The 21,252-nt window shown below is 33.8% G+C and overlaps 1 protein-coding gene across 10 annotated transcripts in view; it reads left to right on the forward strand.

The window, feature by feature from the left end:
• DMD (dystrophin) overlaps positions 1–21,252 on the forward strand; it is a 2,285,006-nt gene that overhangs the window by 1,690,203 nt on the left and 573,551 nt on the right. For all 10 annotated transcript variants that reach the window (XM_031963631.1, XM_031963630.1, XM_031963635.1 and 7 more), the window contains one exon: positions 19,793–20,004. In XM_031963631.1, coding sequence (XP_031819491.1) covers positions 19,793–20,004 — 212 coding nt within the window. The remainder of the gene's footprint in view (positions 1–19,792; positions 20,005–21,252) is intronic.

The following is a 21,252-nucleotide window of genomic DNA, read 5'->3' on the forward strand; positions in this document are numbered from 1 at the left end:
AGTATTTTGTTCAATATTTTTGCATTATATTCCTTAGGAACATTGATCTATAATTTCCTTTTTCTGTTGTAGGTCTATCTGATTTAGATATCAGCACCATATTGGTGCCATAAAAGGAGTTTGACAGAACTCCTTCATCTATTTTTACAAATTGTTTATATGGTATTACAATTAATCATTCTTTAAATGTTTAGTAGAATTTGCTTATGAACCCATCTGGGCCCAAGGATTTTTTCCCATAGAGTTCATTAATAGCTTGTTCAATTTCTTTTTCTAAAATGGGGTTATTTAGACATTCTATTTCCTGAACTGTTAATCCATGTTCTATATTTTTGCAAATATTCATTAATTTTGCTCAGATTGTCAGATTTATTGGCATATAATTGGGCAAGATATTTCCTAATAATGTTCTAATTTCTTCATTATTGATTATTTCACCCTTTACATTTTTGATACTAGATATATGGTTTTCTTCTTTCTTTTTAATCAAATTAACAATGGCTTTTTTTTTATTATAAAAACCATATCCTATATTTATTAGCTCAATAGTTTTTTGGTTTGTTTATTACTTTCAATCTTATTAATTTCACCTTTGATTTTCAGGTTTTTCCAATTTGGTGCTCAATTGGGGATATTCAATTTGTTCTTTTCATAGTTATTTTAGTGGCATGTCTAATTCATTGATCTGTTCTTTTTTTTCCATTTTGCTGATGTATGAATTTAGAGAAATAAATTTTATCCTAAGTAATGCTTAGGCTATATCCCATATATTTTGATACATTGTCTCATTATTGTCATTTTCTTAAAAGAAATTATTGATTATTACTATGATTTCTTCTTTGACCTACTTATTCTTCAATATTAGATTCTTTAGTTTCCAATTAATTTTAATATATCTTTTAACTTTTAATACATCTTTAATATATCTTTGTTAAATATATTTTGTTGTGTTATCTTGCAAAAAGAATACATTAAATATTTCTGCCTTTCTACATTGGATTTTTAAGATTTTATATGCTATTATATAGTCAATTATTGTGTAAATGCCTTGTGCTATTGAGAAAATGTATCTTCCTTTGCGTTCCCATTCAGTTTTCTTCAAAGGTCTGTTTCTTTATTTTTTGTTGGATTTATCAAGTTCTTTGAGGAGACAGCTAAGGTTCCCCCACTAGTATAGTTTTGCTTTCTCTTTCCTCCTGTAATTTACCTAACTTCTCCTTTAAGAATTTGATTACTATGCTATTTGTTGTATGTATATTTAGTATCTATATGGCTTCATTGTAGTATCTTTTGGCAAGATATAGTTTTCCTCCATATCTCTTTTAATTAAGTCAATTTTTGTTTTTACTTTGTCGCAGATTAGGATTGCTCCACCTTTCACCACCCCCCTAATTTTAACTTCAGCTGAAGCATGGTTGATTGCTCCAGCCCCTTACTTTTACTCTTCATGTGTCTCCCTGGTTCAAGGGTGTCTCTTTTAAACAACATATTGTAAAATTCTGTTTTTTAATGTACTCTGCTATCTACTTCCATTCTATGGGAGAGCTCTTCCTATTCCCATTCACAGTTTTAATTACTACCTATGTATTTTCCACCTTCCTGTTCTTCCTCCTATTTGTTCTTTCTCCTTTCATCTTTCCCTCCTTACTAGTGTTTTGCTTCTACCACCTCCCCTGATCTGTCCTTCTTTCTGTCAGTTCACCCCCACCCCTGCTTTCCTTAACCTCCTTCTCCTCCTACTTCTCTTTCAGATAAAATAGATTTCTATAGTCATTCAACTGATTGTGTATATCATTCCCTAATTGAGCCAATACTGATGAGAATAGAATTCTTGTGCCAAAGGCTGCAGGCCCTGGTTGTTTATCTTGTGCTGCAATGATACTGCCTTGAAGACAACACTGGTGTTTGGTTTTTCACTAGGGGTAAGCAGCGTTATGAGTGGCTGGTATTGCTGGAAGACATAGGAGTGTTGATCCAAATTCAAAGTGGTGGTGTCTAATGTGTGCTCAGGCTGGTAGGGTGTTTCTGCATTTCAGGGCTACACTAAAGCACAGATATGTCTGGCTACTGGCAGCTGCCTGTTTGCCCGGGGCCAGGGGCTATGTTGATGCTCTTGTCATGGGTCCAAGTGGTTGTTTTTTTGCTTAGACACCATAGTGTTGCCATTTACCTGCTTGCCCAGAACCACACTGAACTAGCCAGTCTATTTTCTTAGATACCCATAGGGTTAAAATCTACCTGTTTTCAGCCACTGGAGATTTCCTTTTTGCCTGGGGCTGTGCTGAAGTCCAACTTGGTTCTCTGAGCTGGAATCTGCTTGTTTCCCAGGCCATGCTAAAGCAAGTTGGATGTGGAGTTTCCCTGGTCTCAGCATTTGTCTGCTACACCAAGTAATGTTCAGAATCTACCTCTGGTTAACTAATGTCGGACTTACTGTTGGCTTGCTGGGACACTTACATTCCAGAGCTGTGATCCCCATTTACCCAGTGAGGCAAATTTCTCCCAAATTTCTTGCTCTCAGAGATTATTTCCCCCTCTGAAATTGTTCCAGGATTTGTTTGGGGGTGCAAATTTGTTGAATATTTTATGGTTGTTAGGAGGTGAATGTGAGAGAGTTATGGCAATTTACAGTTTACTTCACCATCTTGGCTCCTAAAAGTCAACTTCTGTAAGAAATATTTTAAAATTGTAGATCTGCTTAAGATACCAGTGAATTAGTCCTTTTGCAATTATTCTGACATTTTGATTTTTTTCTCTTTGCTTTGATGATTAAGATAACTAGTGAAAAATGTTTAATAGAATTTGCTTGCCATGTTACAAATGGTGAAAAAGACAACATATCTATTATGTACAGAATTCCAAATATGGTTCTATATATTTTTCCTTTTACTATGTAAATGTTCTGCCTTCATGTTTAAGAGGGGTTTTCATTGAAATTAATGCAATTTTACTCTTTATTTTCCCTAGTTTTCCCACGATCTGTCTCATCTGAAGCTTATCTATTTTCTGTGTTTCTCTTCTGAGATGGTATAGTCATAAATCACATTTTTTCCTCTCCTAAAAGCCCATAGTTTCCCTTTAATTTTTCTGACTGAGTTAGGTTGCAGAAAGGCAGAGATTATTACTGTATTGGCCCTGAGGCAGACAAGTAAATTCTTGTACCCTCCTACCTCTTTTGCTTCTAAGCAACATTTCAATAGAAAATATACAAAAGGGAGTCACCAAGATAAGCATATTTTCAGAATACTTTATTTCAGAAGCATGAATAAAAATGTTACCAACTTTATGTTGCAGAAACTATGAGTACAGCATTTTCACACATGGTAATGAGAATTGCGGTCTCAAAAGGTGAATTGCTCCCTCTCCTTGCCAAAACTAACCTCCTCTCCTGCAACATTTATTCCATTTCTATCTATCTCCTTCATGACCTTATTCCATCAGTCATCCCCTCTCTTAAACACTTGTGCATCTTCAAGTTCTGCAGAGCCTTAAAAATAAAAGTTCTTCTCTGACCCTGTCACTCTCTTTAGCTATTGTTCCAGCTCACTTTTCCCCTTTCTGTTAAATTTCTGGAAAGAGTATCTTACACTCAAACTTCCTCGTTACCCACTGTCCTCTCAACCCCTTACATTCTCTCCCTACTTCTGTTCTGTTGTAGTTCTCCCAAGTTGTCAATGGGCTTTTGTCGTGGTCCTATTCTTTGTTTTCTGTCCTCACCTTTTTTGACCTTTATAGAATTTGACACGGGCTCATTTTACCTCTTTGCTACTCTCTCTTGCCTTAGCTTTTGGGAAATTGCATACTCAGTACTCTCCTACCTTTATTGATGCCTTTTTAATTTTTACATTCCTAACCCCAGAAGAAAATAACTACACAAAGGGATATCTTGTTCCTTAGATTTTTCATAGCATTTTTCATAAAGTTGCTCTTTGCAATTATCTCACTTTCTTTTATATCACAATTATTTATGTACATGGCTATTTTCATGTTGGAGTATAAGTTTTTTTAGACCACCATTTGTGCAATGTTTGTGTCCCCATCCTTGTACTACATAATATTTATAGTACTCTATAATAAATGTTTACTGAACCAAAGAATAAATAAACAAATGTAAATCAAACATTAATATACAATTTAATGTTTACAAAAAGGACTACACATAGTGTTTGCATTTGATGTTCACAGCAACCATATGTGGTAGAGAATATAAATACAATAATGTTTCATTATTGCCTATGAGGAACTTTACTTTGGGAGAGTTGAAACTTGAACTAATTTTCTTTTTCATTGCAGCATAATTTCTTCAGTGTCATAATAATTATTGTCCATTTGTATAATACTTTACAATTAGTAAATTTCTATTTTTAGGAAAATCCTCTAAGTAAAAAGCCTAAATCTCATCTCCATTTCATAAATAGGAATAAACTAAACTAATTACCCTTCTATAGACTCATGATTACCAATAGAACTTAAAGTAGAGTCTGAGGTACTTGACTTGACTACAAGTCTACTTCACCAAGAGGTTTGTCTAGTAATTAGGACACATAGCAATGTGCCTAAGAAAATAATGCTTACAAAAATAAGAAAACTATCTAAGTGAATTTTCTCAGATTCTTGCTCCTTCTATCATTTATGACCTTTATTTCTTCCAGGAATATCTTACATTATGTCTTTTTATCTGCCCAGTCAGCAATGTTCCTTGCCTATCAGAAAGCCCAATAGTTGTTTTCTCAATTCACTTTGCAAAGCCAGTGTTTTTTTTTAATGTTTCTCTGTATATAATCCTCCCTTGTGACTATAAAAGGAGAATGAGCTGCCCTTGAAGTAAGACAGAAAATAAGTGGATGTATCTAAGTCTACCTTGGTGCTCCTTTCAAACATGTAAAGAATGATGAGCCCTCCTATATATGGGATAGATCCTTTCTGAAAAAACATGGACAAGAATCACACAGGACTAAATTATTTGTGGGGTGGAGTGGAAGCAGAGGGAATGCCATGCAAAGAGCACTGGATTTGGAATCTATGTTCCAATTGGTTCTGCCTTCTCTTTACTTTCAGAATGATCTGGAATGTCATCTTCCTTTTTTGGATTTCCATTTCCTCCTATATAGAAATACAGGGTTAGAGTATCTGATAGCTAAGTTCCTTTCTAGCTCTAACTTTATGATCCAGTGATCTAATAAAGTTCAAATAATGATTACAGCTTTTCATGAGAATTATTTTAGAATTGTTATGTAGATATGAAATTCTGCTTTTCAGAGGAGCCATTTTCATAAAAACAACCTGTAGAATACAGGATAAAGAAAAAAGTTTTGGTAGTTTTTGTTAGCAGTAGAATGTTCCAGTGAATATTTTCATTACCACAATCAATGAACAAGCACTTATTAAATACCTACTATATTACAGGCAATTTGCAGGATAATATGAATACAAATATAAACAATGAAACAGTTGCTATTCTCATTATTATTTAAGTCACTACTTAGCTTCAGCTGATTTAAGATTTAATAGCTGGATTTTTTTTTTAAACACTGGTTTCTGGACAAAAATACTTTTTAAGTTTTAAAGCACCATATAAATGTGAGCCATTATTATTTTTATTGTGTGACGTGACTATGAATGAGTGAATTTAAAACCAAGTAAGCATTTTCTTCCCTCACTAAAACAACAGTAATTCTGATATTACTATTATTGCTACTATAACAACTACTGATATTAATAATAATAGGATATTTGAATGCAAGTATAGAAATGCCATCTGCTAAACTGTGGGAGGAAATTGTATTCATCATATATGGATTTTTAAAATATGTTCCAGTGAGTATACCCATTTCCATGAACAATTTTTCCATGATGGGTGGGTTTTATTTTGTATGTTGTTTATAGGTGACATAGTAATAAATTTGTGATGCTAGAATTGTAAAATACTCATTTATGTTATTTTAATGAACTAGCCCTGAATCCTTTTGTTGTTGGTTTCTTTTTGTTACATATGGTCCTTAATTAATTGGAAGCTGGTGTACAGGGGACAGATGGATTATCCAAAAGACATGCTGATATGTTGTGTTTCTATCATATTTAAATATTTTCTAGGCCCAGTGATGCTTTTTGACATACTGAAATATTTTACATAGCTTTCTTTCATTTGCCTCTAACATTCATCTCATAAAGTTGTTGTTATACAAAATGATAATATAATATCTAGAAAGGAGGACCTACTTTGGTTTATAATACCTTATATTTATATAGTATTTTACTGTTTATTTTACTCTCTGCAAAGTGCTTTCCCCAAAACAACCTTGTGAAATGGTTAATTTCAGTATTATCCTCATTTTACAGAAGAAGAAATTATAGCCCAGATAAATTAATTGACTTTCCTAGTTCTAACATTAGTTAATGTAAGAGCAGAGATTTCAACTAAAATCTTTCTTTTTTATAACTTTTTTGTTTTTGTTTTAAGTTTTTTTTTTTAATTTAATAGCCTTTTATTTACAGTTTATATGCATGGGTAACTTTACAGCATTAACAATTGCCAAACCTCTTGTTCCAATTTTTCACCTCTTACCCCCCCCCCCCCCCAGATGGCAAGATGACCAGTAGATGTTAAATATATTAAAATATAAATTAGATACACAATAAGTATACATGACCAAACCGTTATTTTGCTGTACAAAAGAACCAGATTCTGAAATATTGTACAATTAGCTTGTGAAGGAAATCAAAAATGCAGGTGGGCATAAATATAGGGATTGGGAATTCAATGTAATGGTTTTTAGTCATCACCCAGAGTTCTTTCTCTGGGCATAGCTGATTCAGTTCATTACTGCTCCATTGGAAATGATTTGGTTGATCTCATTGCTGAGGATGACCAGGTCCATCAGAACTGGTCATCATATAGTATTGTTGTTGAAGTATATAATTATCTCCTGGTCCTGCTCATTTCACTCAGCATCAGTTCGTGTAAGTCTCTCCAGGCCTTTCTGAAATCATCCTGTTGGTCATTTCTTACAAAACAATAATATTCCATAATATTCATATACCACAATTTATTCAGCCATTCTCCAACTGATGGGCATCCATTCAGTTTCCAGTTTCTAGCCACTACAAAAGGGCTGCCACAAACATTCGTGCACATACAGGTCCCTTTCCTTCTTTATAATCTCTTTGGGATATAAGCCCAGTAGTAACACTGCTGGATCAAAGGGTATGCACAGTTTGATAACTTTTTGAGCATAGTTCCAAACTACTCTCCAGAATGGTTGGATTCGTTCACAACTCCACCAGCAATGCATCAATGTCCCAGTTTTCCCGCATCCCCTCCAACAATCATCACTATTTTTTCCTTTCATCTTAGCCAATCTGACAGGTGTGTAGTGGTATCTGAGAGTTATCTTAATTTGCATTTCTCTGATTAATAATGACTTGGAGCATCTTTTCATATGATTATAAATAGTTTCAATTTCTTCATCTGAGAATTGTCTGTTCATATCCTTTGACCTTTTTTCAATTGGAGAATGGCTTGATTTTTTATGAATTAGAGTTAATTCTCTATATATGTTGGAAATAAGGCCTTTATCAGAACCTTTGACTGTAAAAATATTTTCCCAGTTTATTGCTTCCCTTCTAATTTTGTCTGCATTAGTTTTGTTTGTACAAAAACTTTTCAGTTTGGTATAATTGAAATTTTCTACTTTGTGATCAGTAATGATCTCTAGTTCTTCTTTGGTCATAAAGTCCTTCCCCTTCCACAGGTCTGAGAGGTAAACTATCCTGTGTTCCTCTAATTTATTAATAATTTCATTCTTTATGCCTAGGTCATGAACCCATTTTGACCTTATCTTGGTGTATGGTGTTAAGTGTGGATCAATGCCTAGTTTCTGCCATATTAGTTTCCAATTTTCCCAGCAATTTTTATCAAACAGTAAGTTCTCATCCCAAAAGCTGGGGTCTTTGGGTTTGTCAAAGACTAGGTTGCTATATTTGTTAACTGTTTTATCCCTTGAACCTAACCTATTCCACTGATCAACTAATCTATTCCTTAGCCAATACCAAATGGTTTTGGTAACTGCTGCTCTATAATATAATTTTAGATTTGGTACAGCTAAGCCACCTTCATTTGATTTTTTTTTTATTATTAATTCCCTTGAAATTCTTGACCTTTTATTTTTCCATATGAATTTTGTTGTTATTTTTTCTAGGTCATTAAAATAGTTTTTGGGGAGTCTGATTGGTATAGTGCTAAATAAATAGATTAGTTTAGGTAATATTGTCATCTTTATTATATTTGCTCGCCCTATCCAAGAGCATTTAATATGTTTCCAATTGGTTAGATCACACTTAATTTGTGTGAAAAGTGGTCTGTAATTTTGCTCATAAAGTTTCTGATTTTCCCTTGGCAGATAGATTTCTAAATATTTTATATTATCAGTAGTTACTTTAAATGGAATTTCTCTTTGTAACTCTGACTGTTGGATTTTGTTAGTGATATATAAGAATGCTGATGACTTATGTGGGTTTATTTTATAATCAGCAACTTTGCTAAAGTTGTGGATTATTTCTAATAACTTTTTAGTAGAATCTCTGGGGTTCTCTGAGTATACCATTATATCGTCGGCAAAGAGTGATAATTTGGTTTCCTCATTGCCTATTCTTATTCCTTTAATCTCTTTCTCAGCTCTTATTGCCAAAGCTAGCATTTCTAATACAATATTAAATAGTAACGGTGATAGTGGGCAACCTTGTTTCACTCCAGATCTTATTGGGAATGGTTGCAGTTTGTCTCCATTACATATGATGCTTACTGATGGTTTTAAATAGATGCTGCTGATTATTTTAAGGAAAAGTCCATTTATTCCTATACTCTCAAGTGTTTTTAATAGGAATGGATGTTGGATTTTATCAAATGCTTTTTCTGCATCTATTGAGATGATCATATGGTTTTTGTTAATTTGGTTATTAACATGGCCAATTATATTGATAGTTTTCCTAATATTGAACCAGCCCTGCATTCCTGGTATAAATCCTACTTGATCATAGTGTATTATCCTGGAGATGATTTTCTGTAGTCTTTTTGCTAATATCTTATTTAAGATTTTAGCATCAATATTCATTAGGGAGATTGGTCTATAATTTTCTTTCTCTGTTTTCAACCTACCTGGTTTAGGTATCAGTACCATGTCTGTGTCATAGAAGGAATTTGGTAGGACTCCTTCATTCCCTATTTTATCAAATAATTTATATAGCATTAGGGCCAATTGCTCTTTAAATGTTTGGTAAAATTCACATGTAAATCCATCTGGTCCTGATGATTTTTTCTTAGGGAGTTGTTTAATTGCCTGTTCTATTTCTTTTTCTGAAATGGGACTATTCAAGCAATTTACTTCCTCCTCTGTTAATCTGGGAAGTCTATATTTTTGGAGGTAGTCATCCATTTCACTTAGGTTATCAAATTTATTGGCATAAAGTTGAGCAAAATAACTCCTTATTATTTCTCTACTTTCCTCTTCATTGGTGGAAAGTTCTCCCTTTTCATTTTTAAGACTACTAATTTCATTTTCCTCCCTCCTTTTTCTAATCAGATTTACCAAAGGCTTATCTATTTTACTGGCTTTTTCATAGAACCAACTCTTAGTTTTATTAATTAGTTCAATAGTTTTTTTTACTTTCAATATTTTTAATTTCTCCTTTTAATTTTAGAATTTCAAATTTAGTATTTGATTGGGGGTTTTTAATTTGGTCTTTTTTTTAGTTTTTTTAGTTGCAAGCCCAATTCATTAATCTTTTCTTTCTATGTTTTATTCAAGTAAGCCTCTAAGGATATAAAATTCCCTCTTATTACCTCTTTGGCTGCATCCCACAAATTTTGGTATGACGTCTCATCATTGTCATTATCTTGAGTGAAATTATTAATTGTATCTATAATTTGCTGCTTCACCCAATCATTCTTTAAGATGATATTGTTTAGTTTCCAATTACTTTTTGGTCTATTTCCCCCTAACTTTTTGTTGAATGTAGTTTTTATTGCATCATGATCTGAAAAGAAAGCATTTACTATTTCTGCTTTCTTGCATTTAATTTTGAGGTCTTTATGTCCTAATATATGGTCAATTTTTGAATAGGTTCCATGAATTGCTGAGAAGAAAGTATATTCCTTTCTATCTCCATTCAATTTGTTTTAAGTTTTGAGATACAAATTCTATCCCTTTCTTCCTACCTTCCTGAGATGGTAAGCAGTGTGATATAGATTATACATGTGAAGTTATGTAAATATTTTCATAATAGTCTTTTTGTGCAAAAAGAGAAACAGAAACAGAGAAACAGAAAAAGACAGAGAAACAAAGAGTGAGAGACAGAAAGAGTGACAGAGAGAGAGAGAGACAGAAAGAGAGAAAGAGACAGAAACGAGAGAGTGACAGAGACAGAGACAGAGAAGAAGAGAGAGAAGGAGGATGGGAGGGAGAGAACAATATTATACTTCAGTTTGAATTCAGACTATCAATTTTTTCTCTGGAGGCAAATAGCATTTTTTCATCATGAGTTCTCAATGTAGATCTTTCAATATAGTCCTTGTGCTCCTTCCATTATACCATGTAGTCCTAAGGAAATCATGTTTCCACAGTGATCATTCATTCATGAATGGAATAATTTACTTGCTTCATGCTGACCAGGACCATGACTAGAGAAAGGCAAGAGGAGCCTTTATTCAGGGCAATTAAGTGTCCAAGTGTAGGCAAGATGAAACACTGGGGCAATGGGAGTCAAGAATGTTCCAGGAACAGAGATTAAAAAGCCAACTGACAGCATTTGTGTTTTTGTAGACTAGGAGAGCTTATGTGACATGTTCTTATTAGAGGAACATTAATTTTCTTGCAAGGTTCTTCAGATCTATTCTAAAATAACAGTATAAGCTGTAGAATAGTCACTGAGTTAGGGTAGAGATTGACCCTATTTTATCAACTCTCTCTCTCTCTCCTTTCACCTTGAAGGTTGCCTTCCACATTGCCACAAGTGATTTCTCCAAAAGCAACCTAGCCTTGCTTCATTGTACATTTTGTGACTTGAGGAGAGACAAGCAGTCCAGGAACCAGAATCAGGATTAGAAAATTCCCCCAGTTAAAACCCATTATTGTCTTTTGGATGGGGGATGGTATTTCTGGTGAGTGATCAAGGCTAAGGAAGATATTCAGCATTTCTTCATCTGCTGGTGAACTATACATTTCTAGGGATACATATGTCCCTCCATTCTAGGACCCCCAGTTTTGCCCTCCCTGTCTACTTAAACTTTTGTAATGCCCAAAACTTAGAAAATGGGAATGAGGGCCTCCCTGTGAGATAAGATAGAAGATGTTTTAGGGGTAATATCCCAACCCTTTACCCATGCAAGTTAGGTTTTTTTTCCTTAAAAAAGTAGATATCTTCCTGGAGGTAACTAAAGCAGGAGGGGAAAGGAATTCCTGAATCCTCCATTCTATAGCTCCCTTAATTAAAGCTTTTCTCTCCCAAGGAGCTTAAACTTTCCAGGGACTAGAAGGGATGAGATATAATTATGGGATGCCCTTCCTACTTAGTCATTTGTCCTGAGTCATCCATAATGCCAGGAATCCCTGCATGGAGGAGCTAGTTCTTAATCGCCACAGAGGAAGGCCAAATTCTAACTACCTAGTTAAAAGCAAGGCAACTAGGAAGAGCAATGGACAGAGCACTGGGCCTGGAGTAAGGAAGACCTGAGTTTAAATCTAGTCTCAGATATTTCCTAGATGTGTGACCCTGTTTGTCTGTTTCCTCAATCACAATCCACTTTAATATCTTTGATTAAAAAAACCAAACAAACAACTGGGTTTGCAAAGAGTCAAATATAATTGAACAAAAACAATAGCAAAGTTAAAAGCAATGGACTAGAAGTCAAGAGAACTAGGGTCTAGACCCTCTTCTAAAAGTAACTTTGCTAGGTTTCCATTTCTTTCTCTTTAAAACAAGGGAGTTGGACAAGCTGGTCTCTCACTTTTTTAACTATCTGATCCTATGAAATTTTAGTTTCCTTTGATTCTACCTTAGCTCAGCTTCAGTAAGAACCTGAAATAAGGGTTCATGGGTTTTCTCATATGCTCTTTGGCAAGTAACTTCCCTTCTTTGGGGGCTTCAACTTCCTTTTCTTTGAAATAATGTTCAACTGCCTACATAGAATGGAGAGCTTAATTGAAATAGGCAATAGGATGGGTACACACCTCCCGTCACCCTCCTCAATAAAGTAACTTCAAATACCTAATAAGAATACGCCAAAAAGAGGAGAAAAGTCGTAACATGCTAAGTGTACTGGAAAGTGCACTTGGACAATCAAAATGTAGCTTAAATAAAGCATTTAGCTTATACCTAAAAGATTTCAGCTAATCCTGACCATTTTGAGCTAGATCTAGTCCTAGATATGCCCAATTAAACTATTTATAACACCCTACAAAACATTTATAAGCCCTAGTATAGGTGATAGAACAGACTAACCTGTAGGCACAATAGAGAAAGTACCATGAGGGAATGTTGAAAGATTCCATCCTGTAACTCTTTTAAGTCCTTCCAGCTCTTAAAAATAATACTTTAAAGGTTTTATTCTGTTTTCTTTTGTTTTTAGTGGTAGAGGGAATGAGAAAGGAACAAAAGTACTTTTATAGTTGCTGGAAGAATCATCATTCCTATATAGTTTCCAGTCCTGAATAATTAGGCTTCCTGAAGCTTAAATGGGAAGGAATAACTTATCTTAGCACTTGGTCATCAGGAATAATGATGTAAATTAGAAGTTATTTCAATAGTCTGATTCCACAGGTAGAAAAAGGATAGGCAGCCTGCTGGGGAATGGCTTCATACTATAGGAATCTTTGTCTACTCCCCTAATGAACTTTAACCATACATATTCAAAAGCAATCAGATATGCTTTAAATATATTTTTCCTTTCTTCCTACCATATCTTATATAATTGTTATATTTCAAGAATGAATATCAAACTCAATTATAGGTAGAAAAAAAAAAGAAGGGGAAACTCATTCTGGAGAAAGATATGCTAGTATGCAATCTGCTCATTATTCATTGCCCATGAAGACTCTTCTGCAATATTGTAGGATATTCACATGATTACTGAGATTCAAAACTGACATTTCTGGATATACATAAGTCTGGATCCATGCTGATTCCCATGCTGTCATTCTCTGCCCTAGAATCAGTTATTTATTTTCTTTTATTATCTGACATCTATTTTCTACACAAATGAGTTAAGACATTTTCATGATGGGTTTCTGTGAGAAGAGATTTGTAACTCTGGCTAGCTCTTCAATTATAGCACTGCACAGATTTCCTATGTTTATGTGCCTATATTTTATTATTATTTTAGTTTTATAAATCAGTTGAATCTGTTATTAACTCAGTGTAGCAATATGGACTCTAGTGGTCATACATTACAAAAATACATATAATTGGGATACAATTTTCTTGGTGATATGGTAAGTGTGTATATGTTTTGCTGTTTGAAATTGTTGTCAAAGTTAGCCTGAGTTCTACCTCTGTCAATGGTCACAACCAATTTATTTGCATGGCCAGCTAGGTGGCTAAGTGGTTGGAATGCTAGGCCTGAAATCAGGAAGAGCTGAGGTCAAATAGAGCCTTATAAGGTAGGAGATTTTAGGCAAATCACTTAATCTCTACATGTGTCACTTTTCTCACCTATAAAATGGGGGTAATGGCAATATCTACCTCCCAAGACTTTTGTGAAGATCAAATGAAATAATAATTGTAAAGAACAGTACCTGACACAGTGAATACTATATAAATGTTGGTTTTTATTATTGCTTTTCTTCTACCTAGTCAAAACTTCCCAAGTACAATATTTGCTTCTTTGTTTTTTAATAGGTTTCCATAGTTTCTACTAAGTGTGTTAATTGTGTTAATTCCACTATTTTCATAATAGTATCTGTGAACACTAGTAAGAATTTTCTGGTTTGTTATAGCTCCATTTTAGTTTGTTGTACAACAGCTATTTTCTGAAATATTCTTAGGTTTGTATTTATAATGCTATATTCATTTTTGATAGGTCATATTTAAAACCTGTTTGCTGAAGTGCAAACTTATAAAAATCATGATACTTTTATTTTCTTTTTCCAAATCCTCCATTAGACTGCAATTTTCATGAGGGCAAGACCATGTTTAATTATTTGGGTTTAACCCAGGGGTCAGATTGATCTCTTGGAACTAATTTAATTTGAATGAAGATCTATTTTCAGATCAATTATTTGACTCTACCAAAAACTTAGAGCTTCTGAAGTTAACTTAGCCCTAGGGTTTTTAGTTGCTCACCAAACTAATAAACAACAGCAATAGCAACAACAATTCACATTTATATAATGCTTTAAAGTTTGCAAAGTACTATATATATATATATATAAACTCATTTTAGTCTCACAACAAACTTGTGAAGTGGGAACTAAAAATATTCTCCATTTTAGGATGAGAAAACTAATGTTGAAAGAGTTAAGTGGTTGGCCTAAATAAGGTTTGACAGAGTTAGTGTATCTAAATAGTAAACATTTAATCAGAAGAGAAATAAATATTAAAGTTAAAAAAATGTATCAGCTCCATTTTCAGATGAATACCTTTTCAGAGGATTTTAAAACTCAAAGTCCTCATGCTATTACTAGTAAGTGATGGGCTCAGATCCTTTCTAAAGCTGAAAAATACCTTTGGATAATTTCAGGATATAGGACTTCCATGGATCTAGATAGAAAAATACTTGCTTGTCTTGCTCCTTTCCATGCTCCTAGTCTGTAACCCATCTTCTCTCTGTGTAGCTTCTGGTTGTGTTACATCCACACAGGATATACTGAACCCCATTTTCTCTGTGTTCACTACTCTTCTTCACATGGTCAGAAATATTTCTTCCCTCGTCATGTTCTTTTATTATTAATTAATTTGATTTTTAATTTATGGAATAAAATAAGCATTTATTAAGGTGTAATAACAAAGATGATTGCACATGAAACTACAAATTTATTAAGTATGACTTGCTCTCTCAACACACAACATATAAGAAAATTATAATGACATTTTTCCATTTTTTCCCTCCCGTTAACCCTGTCCAGAGATGGATATCATTAGATACAAGTAGACATATATGTGTGTGTGTATGTGTATATATATATATATAATTATTTTATACATATTCTACTTATCAGTTCTTTCTCTGAATGTAGATAGCATCTTTCTTCATATGTCCTTTATAGTTGATTTGGGTATTTATAGTAGTTAAAATGATTTATTCATTCAAAATTGTTCTTAAAACAATATTGCCGTTACTGAATACAATAATGTCTTGGTTCTGCTCATCTTGTTCTTCATTATTTCTTGCAAGTCTTTCCATGTTTTTCTATCATTGAGATCAGTATTTCTTATTGCACAGTACTATTCTAAAACAATCATCTATCACAATTTGTTCAGCCATTGCCCAATTGATGATCACCCTTGTATGTTCTAAAGTGTTTTTAGCAGCCCTCTTCCCTGAAATTTTCAGGGAAGCCCTAGCCAATTTTCTGAATGGGAAACCAGGAAAAATCTCCCTTCCTTCCAACAACTCTAGGGTGAAATCTTTCCCTTGTATTGAGCATTAAGGCGAGAGTATAGAAGTGGTTATTTTTTGTTTTTCAGTAGTAGGTAACAGACTCAGAAATCCACTTATCTTCTATCATGTTTTGTTTTGTTTACTACTAATTAAACTAAGCCAAAAATGACATTGAAATCATTCAGATATGCAATGATGGGAATAAGCAGCTCCCTGTACTACACATATCACACTCCTCTACAACTTATACAAGTAACCAATTAATTAAAACATTTTCCTAAAAATCTTAAACAGACCTCACACTTATTTCAGTAACATATGGCCCTCAAACCATATTTGGGATAGCTGGAAGATTAAAGAGATAATTGTAAATCAACGAGCCAATGGTGAAGTTTAAAGCAAGGAAAGATGAACTTAAGGCTGGGTCTGGCTATCTATAGTCATATGAAAAAATGCTCTAAATCGCTATTAATCAGAGAAATGTAAATTAAGACAACTCTGAGATCCCACTACACACCTCTCAGATTGGATAAGATTACAGCAAATGATAATGATGAATGTTGGAGGGGATGTGAAAAAACTGGGACATTAATACATTGTTGGTGGAGTTTTGAACAGATCCAACCATTCTGAAGAGCAATTTGGAACTATGCCCAAAGGGCTATCAAACTGTTCAAACCCTTTGATCCAGCACTGTCTCTACTGGTCTTGTATTCCAAAGAAATCATAAAGAAGGGAAAGATACCTACACGTACAAAAATGTTTGTGGCAGCCCTTTTTGTAGTGGCAAGAAACTAGAAACAGAGTAGATGTTTATCAGTTGGAGAGTGGCTGAATAAGTTAGGCATATGAAATTTTGGAACATTATTATTATATGAGAAATGATCAGCAAGATGATTTCAGAGAGGGCCTGAAGAGATTTACATGAATTGATGCCGAGTGAAGTGAGTAGAACCAGGAGACCATTGTACATGGCAATAGCAAGATTATATGATGATCAGTTCTCTTGTTTCTTCTCAACAATGAGATGATTCAGGCTAGTTCCAATGTTCTTGTGATGTAGAGAGCCATCTGCACCCAGAGAGAAGACCGTGGGAACTGAGTGTGGATCACGACATAACAGTTTCACTTTTTTTGTTGTTGTTTGCTTGTATTTTATTTTCTTCATCATTTTTTCCCTTTTTGATCTGATTTTTCTTGTGTAGCTTGATAATCATGGAAATCTGAATAGAAGAAATGCACACGTTTAACATATATTAGAATAGTTGCCATCTAGGAGACAGGATGGGGAGATGGAAAGAATTTGGAACACGAGGTTTTTCAAGGGTGAATATTGAAAACTATCTTTGCATGTGTTTTGAAAATAAAAAGCTATAATAATAATAATAATAAAGACTGAGGGTTTGGGAAAGACTTTTGGTGGTAGCAACTTTGAATATCAGAAAATGAGGTGAAGATAGAAATTTGTAATAATCTGGGAATGAAATAACCATATCTATTATAAATTTAGTTAATAGGAAAAACAAAAGGAAAAAAAGTTTTAAACTGAAGCTATGTCAATGTAAGTTACCCATGAATAAGTATATTGTTTATTTTAGCTCAAAAGATTTTTTTGTTGTCAGTTTCTTTTTTTATGGTTTTATTTTATTTTTCTTTTTTTGAAAGTCAATTGGGGTTAAATGATTTGCCTAGGGTCACACAACTAGTAGGAGTTTAATGTCTGTGGTCAGATTTTAACTCAGGTCTTCCCAAATCTAGGGCTAATGTTCTATCCATTGTGCCATCTAGCAGCCCCATTTTGTTATAATTTTTACATACCAATTATGTCTAAAAGGAAATATGATGTATATATAGTTAAGTGACTATAGTGGACTTCTTATTCACAGGTTACACAGTCATGTTTTTTAAACTTACAAAATTTTGAATAAGCTTTGGTTTCATGTATTTGCAAAATATTAGAAACTTTCCAAAAGAAATTGAATATGTTCTTCCAAAATTCCCTTTTCAAATATAAGTTGTTCTCATTTAAAGTTTTGGGCCCAACTTCATTGTAAATTATACATGGTCTTCAGTAATTTGATTCAGATATAATCTCTTGAGAGAGTCCAGCTATCAGTTGTGTTGGTCTTACATGGGCTTCTGGCTAGGAAGGAGAGATGCAATAAGCAGAGAAGGCCTGCTCAACAGACCATTTTGGCTGTCTCCATCATATATCCAAGATTTCTTTTGGCCATAAATCTTCCCTTGCTGTGATTAAACAGATTGATTCAAGCAGGACATTTGGATGAAATGTCATCCCAGGCTATAACTATTTTTCCATTAAGAAACCTTCACCTATGCATGATTGAACCAGTCTGTTTCTTCCCAAAATGGTGTTGACCTTGTTTAAATGAGGGCTAATCCTATTGTCATGAAAAGAAGTGTATAATTTGTAAAACCTATGCTGACAGGGTTGCATACTTCTGTTAAAAAAAGAAAGAATAAAATCAAGCCTTTTTGAGATATCATTAATATTGTAAATTGTTACTGATTCTAAAATTCAATTTTGGAAAAGATAAGTCAAAATTACATTTTTTTCAATAATTATTTATTAAGACCAAAGCATTATATGTTAATTAAAGAATAAAACTGATTTAGTTAAAATACTATATACTATTTTTAAAAGTTCATATCCATATCAATATAATAAAAATGTTTAGTCTGTGAAATGTTATTGTATTGTAAGAAGTAGTGAATATGAAGAATGAGTGATATAAATAGAACCCATGGCTGGTTCTATTTATATGTTGCAATGGCTGCAACAACATATGAAAAGATCACTGAAAGGAAGTAGAACTCTGATAACTTTAAGTCAGTCAAGTTTCTGGAGAATCAATTATGAAACATCATACAATACCCCTAATAACAGAGAGTAAGACCACTAAAACTAAATATTTTAGGCAATGTTATTTGTGATAACTGTTTTGGATGCTTTGAGTTATTTTCTGTCATAAAAGATAGTTAAATCTATGTGAAGTAGTAATGACACTGCTTAGAAAGTCTACTCACTCCTCTATCTGAGGAAACTGGAGTTGAAGTATTGCCAATATTAAGCCGCTTTGTTCTCCTTTCCACTTATCTCAATGTGTGAAGTTAGATCCTTGGTTCTCTAAGATTGGGGCCAGGATATTTTGAGCCCCCAAACTCTCTTCTTTTACTATATAAAAAAGTAATGTATTTATCTTGTGTCTCTACCCTAAGGAAGTCATTAGTGTCTCCTAGAAAATATGAGAATATGTGTGTTCCTAGGTTTTTTCTTCACTCTATATCCCCTCTGATTCTTGCTCTTTTTTTCGGGATGTCTTTGGAAAAAGATAGAGTTTTCATTTTAATACTCTCATTTACTATCCAAAAAAGATGGGTTACTTCTCTTATAGCAATTCATTCTACAATGGTTCAGGAAAATTTGTTCATCCCTAATCACAATGAATCATAACCCACAATGCACCAAGGGATATATCTGCATCCTCCAAAATGCATCCCAAAGTAAGAAAAAAAGCTCACCATCTTTTAAGTTCATCAAGCTTAATTGTATTAATATGTATACATATATTTGATTTAACATATACTATTACCATGTTTAACAAATATTGGATTACTTGCCATCTAGAGGAAGGGGTGGAGGAAAATTGGAACACAAAGTTTTGCAAGTATTAATGTCAAAGAATTATCCATGCATATGTTTTGAAAAATAAAGTTTTAATAAAAAATTAAAATTAATTTTTATTCAGAACAAATATCAAAAAAGTAAGTTCATCAAGCTGATCAGAGTAATACTATGATAACTATGAGAGAACACGTGACTGATAAACAAAAGTTCAAAGAATAGCTTTATGTTAAACCTCAAATATAACTCTCCAGTAAAAGAATGTGGTTCAAGGAACTATGAATAGACTGTGATCAGTAGACTTTAATTTAAATTCTTAATTTTACTATTTATTTTCGGGGTAATGTTAAATTATCCATTTGGCAACATTTTAGCTTGGCCATGTGACAAAGTAAGAAAACAGCATTAACTGTTTATAAGACATTAACATTGTTAAAAAAAAAAAAACTATGGACAGCATAAAATGTAAGCAATACATATATGTATCTTTAAATTTTCAGAGGGAGTCTCCAAACAATATTAATTATATGTTATGATTGTTTTTCTTTCATTAGTTGAAAAAATACAGAGTCAATGGGATGAAGTCCAAGAACATCTTCAGAGGAGGAGACAGCAGCTGAATGAGATGCTGAAAGATTCTGCTCAATGGTTAGAAGCCAAGAAAGAAGCTGAATGGACCCTGGAGAAGGCCAAAGCAAGGCTAGAGTCATGGAAAGAGATTCCTTACACAATGGAAGGAATTAGAAAACAATCCACAGAAATTAAGGTTGGTTTCTGACATTATTTTTAAAATTAAAGCTGGATGAAATTATAATATTGTTTGAAGCTGAAAGTTCATAAACAAACCATGTTAATGGGAATTTATCAATTCTCTAATGAATCATTCGCTAATGAAAAGTAATCCATTGAAAGTAGAATAAGGTAAGCTATAGAAGTGGAACAATGATACTATCATAAAAGAATATTGATTTTAAGATGATCCAAATATTCCTCTGATCCTTTATCCTGTGTTTTCCATTCCATGTGGAACACAGCACATCCCCTGAAAGAAGGCAGAAAGGGTCTTAGCCAGTGTCCACCATCTGTCCTAAAGAACTTACCTCCATGCAGAGATTCTACCACTTGCTGGTGCTACCTCATCTCTAGGCTCCTCAAGCCTAGAAGAGATACCAAATGTTTCTCTGACTGCACATTTTACCTTACATCTTCTGCTGTGGCACCTTTTACCTTAATCTTCTGCTGTGTATAGTATATTCTCTGAGAAGAGTCAAGGTTCTGAGTCAGACATCTTTAATCTGCTTCAAAGTTGCAGCTATTTCCATCTCTGCCAGCTCCTACTTCAGCTCCCATTTCTGTATCCTGCTTCCAACTTCATCTCTCAACATGGTTGTGGAAAGAAAATGCTAATGTGAAGAGGAGCAATGTTCTCACCTGCACAGGTTGAACTTCCTCTCCTATTACACCCTTTCCTGCCTAACCTCTACCTTTCAGAGGAAGTAGGAAGAATGAAGCAAGATTTACTTATTGATCATGTGCCACCCACTTCATATTGCACTTATATACAGTTTAACATCTTACATTATTTTGGTACAGAAGTGACACCCTCCACTCAACGACGAATCTTCTCATAACTTGTTATATTCTTCACATCCCACTGATTTTGAATCTTCTAAAACCTATTCCCAACCTCCCCACCTCCCTCATTCATTCAGCCCAAATGTTGCAGCCCAAACATTCAACCAAACACCATCCAGGTCTTCCAACTGTGCCCTATGGAATGTCTGTTCCATTTGAAACAAGCTTCCCTTTATCCTAAACTTTTCTTCTCCCACTCTATTTTCTAGCTATTGACTTTCCTGATGAAATGGCCTCCCTTCTACCCCCTTGCTATTACTGGATATATCTTCACTCATTCCCACTGGCTCACTGGTTGTGAAAGAAGAGATGTAATGCTTCTTGTTCCCCATTGCTACATCCTGGTTTTCCCTCTAACTCCATAACCCATAAGGTTTCT

This window comes from Sarcophilus harrisii, chromosome 3 (assembly GCF_902635505.1).
Source record: "Sarcophilus harrisii chromosome 3, mSarHar1.11, whole genome shotgun sequence".
In the NCBI taxonomy this organism is placed as follows: domain Eukaryota; kingdom Metazoa; phylum Chordata; class Mammalia; order Dasyuromorphia; family Dasyuridae; genus Sarcophilus; species Sarcophilus harrisii.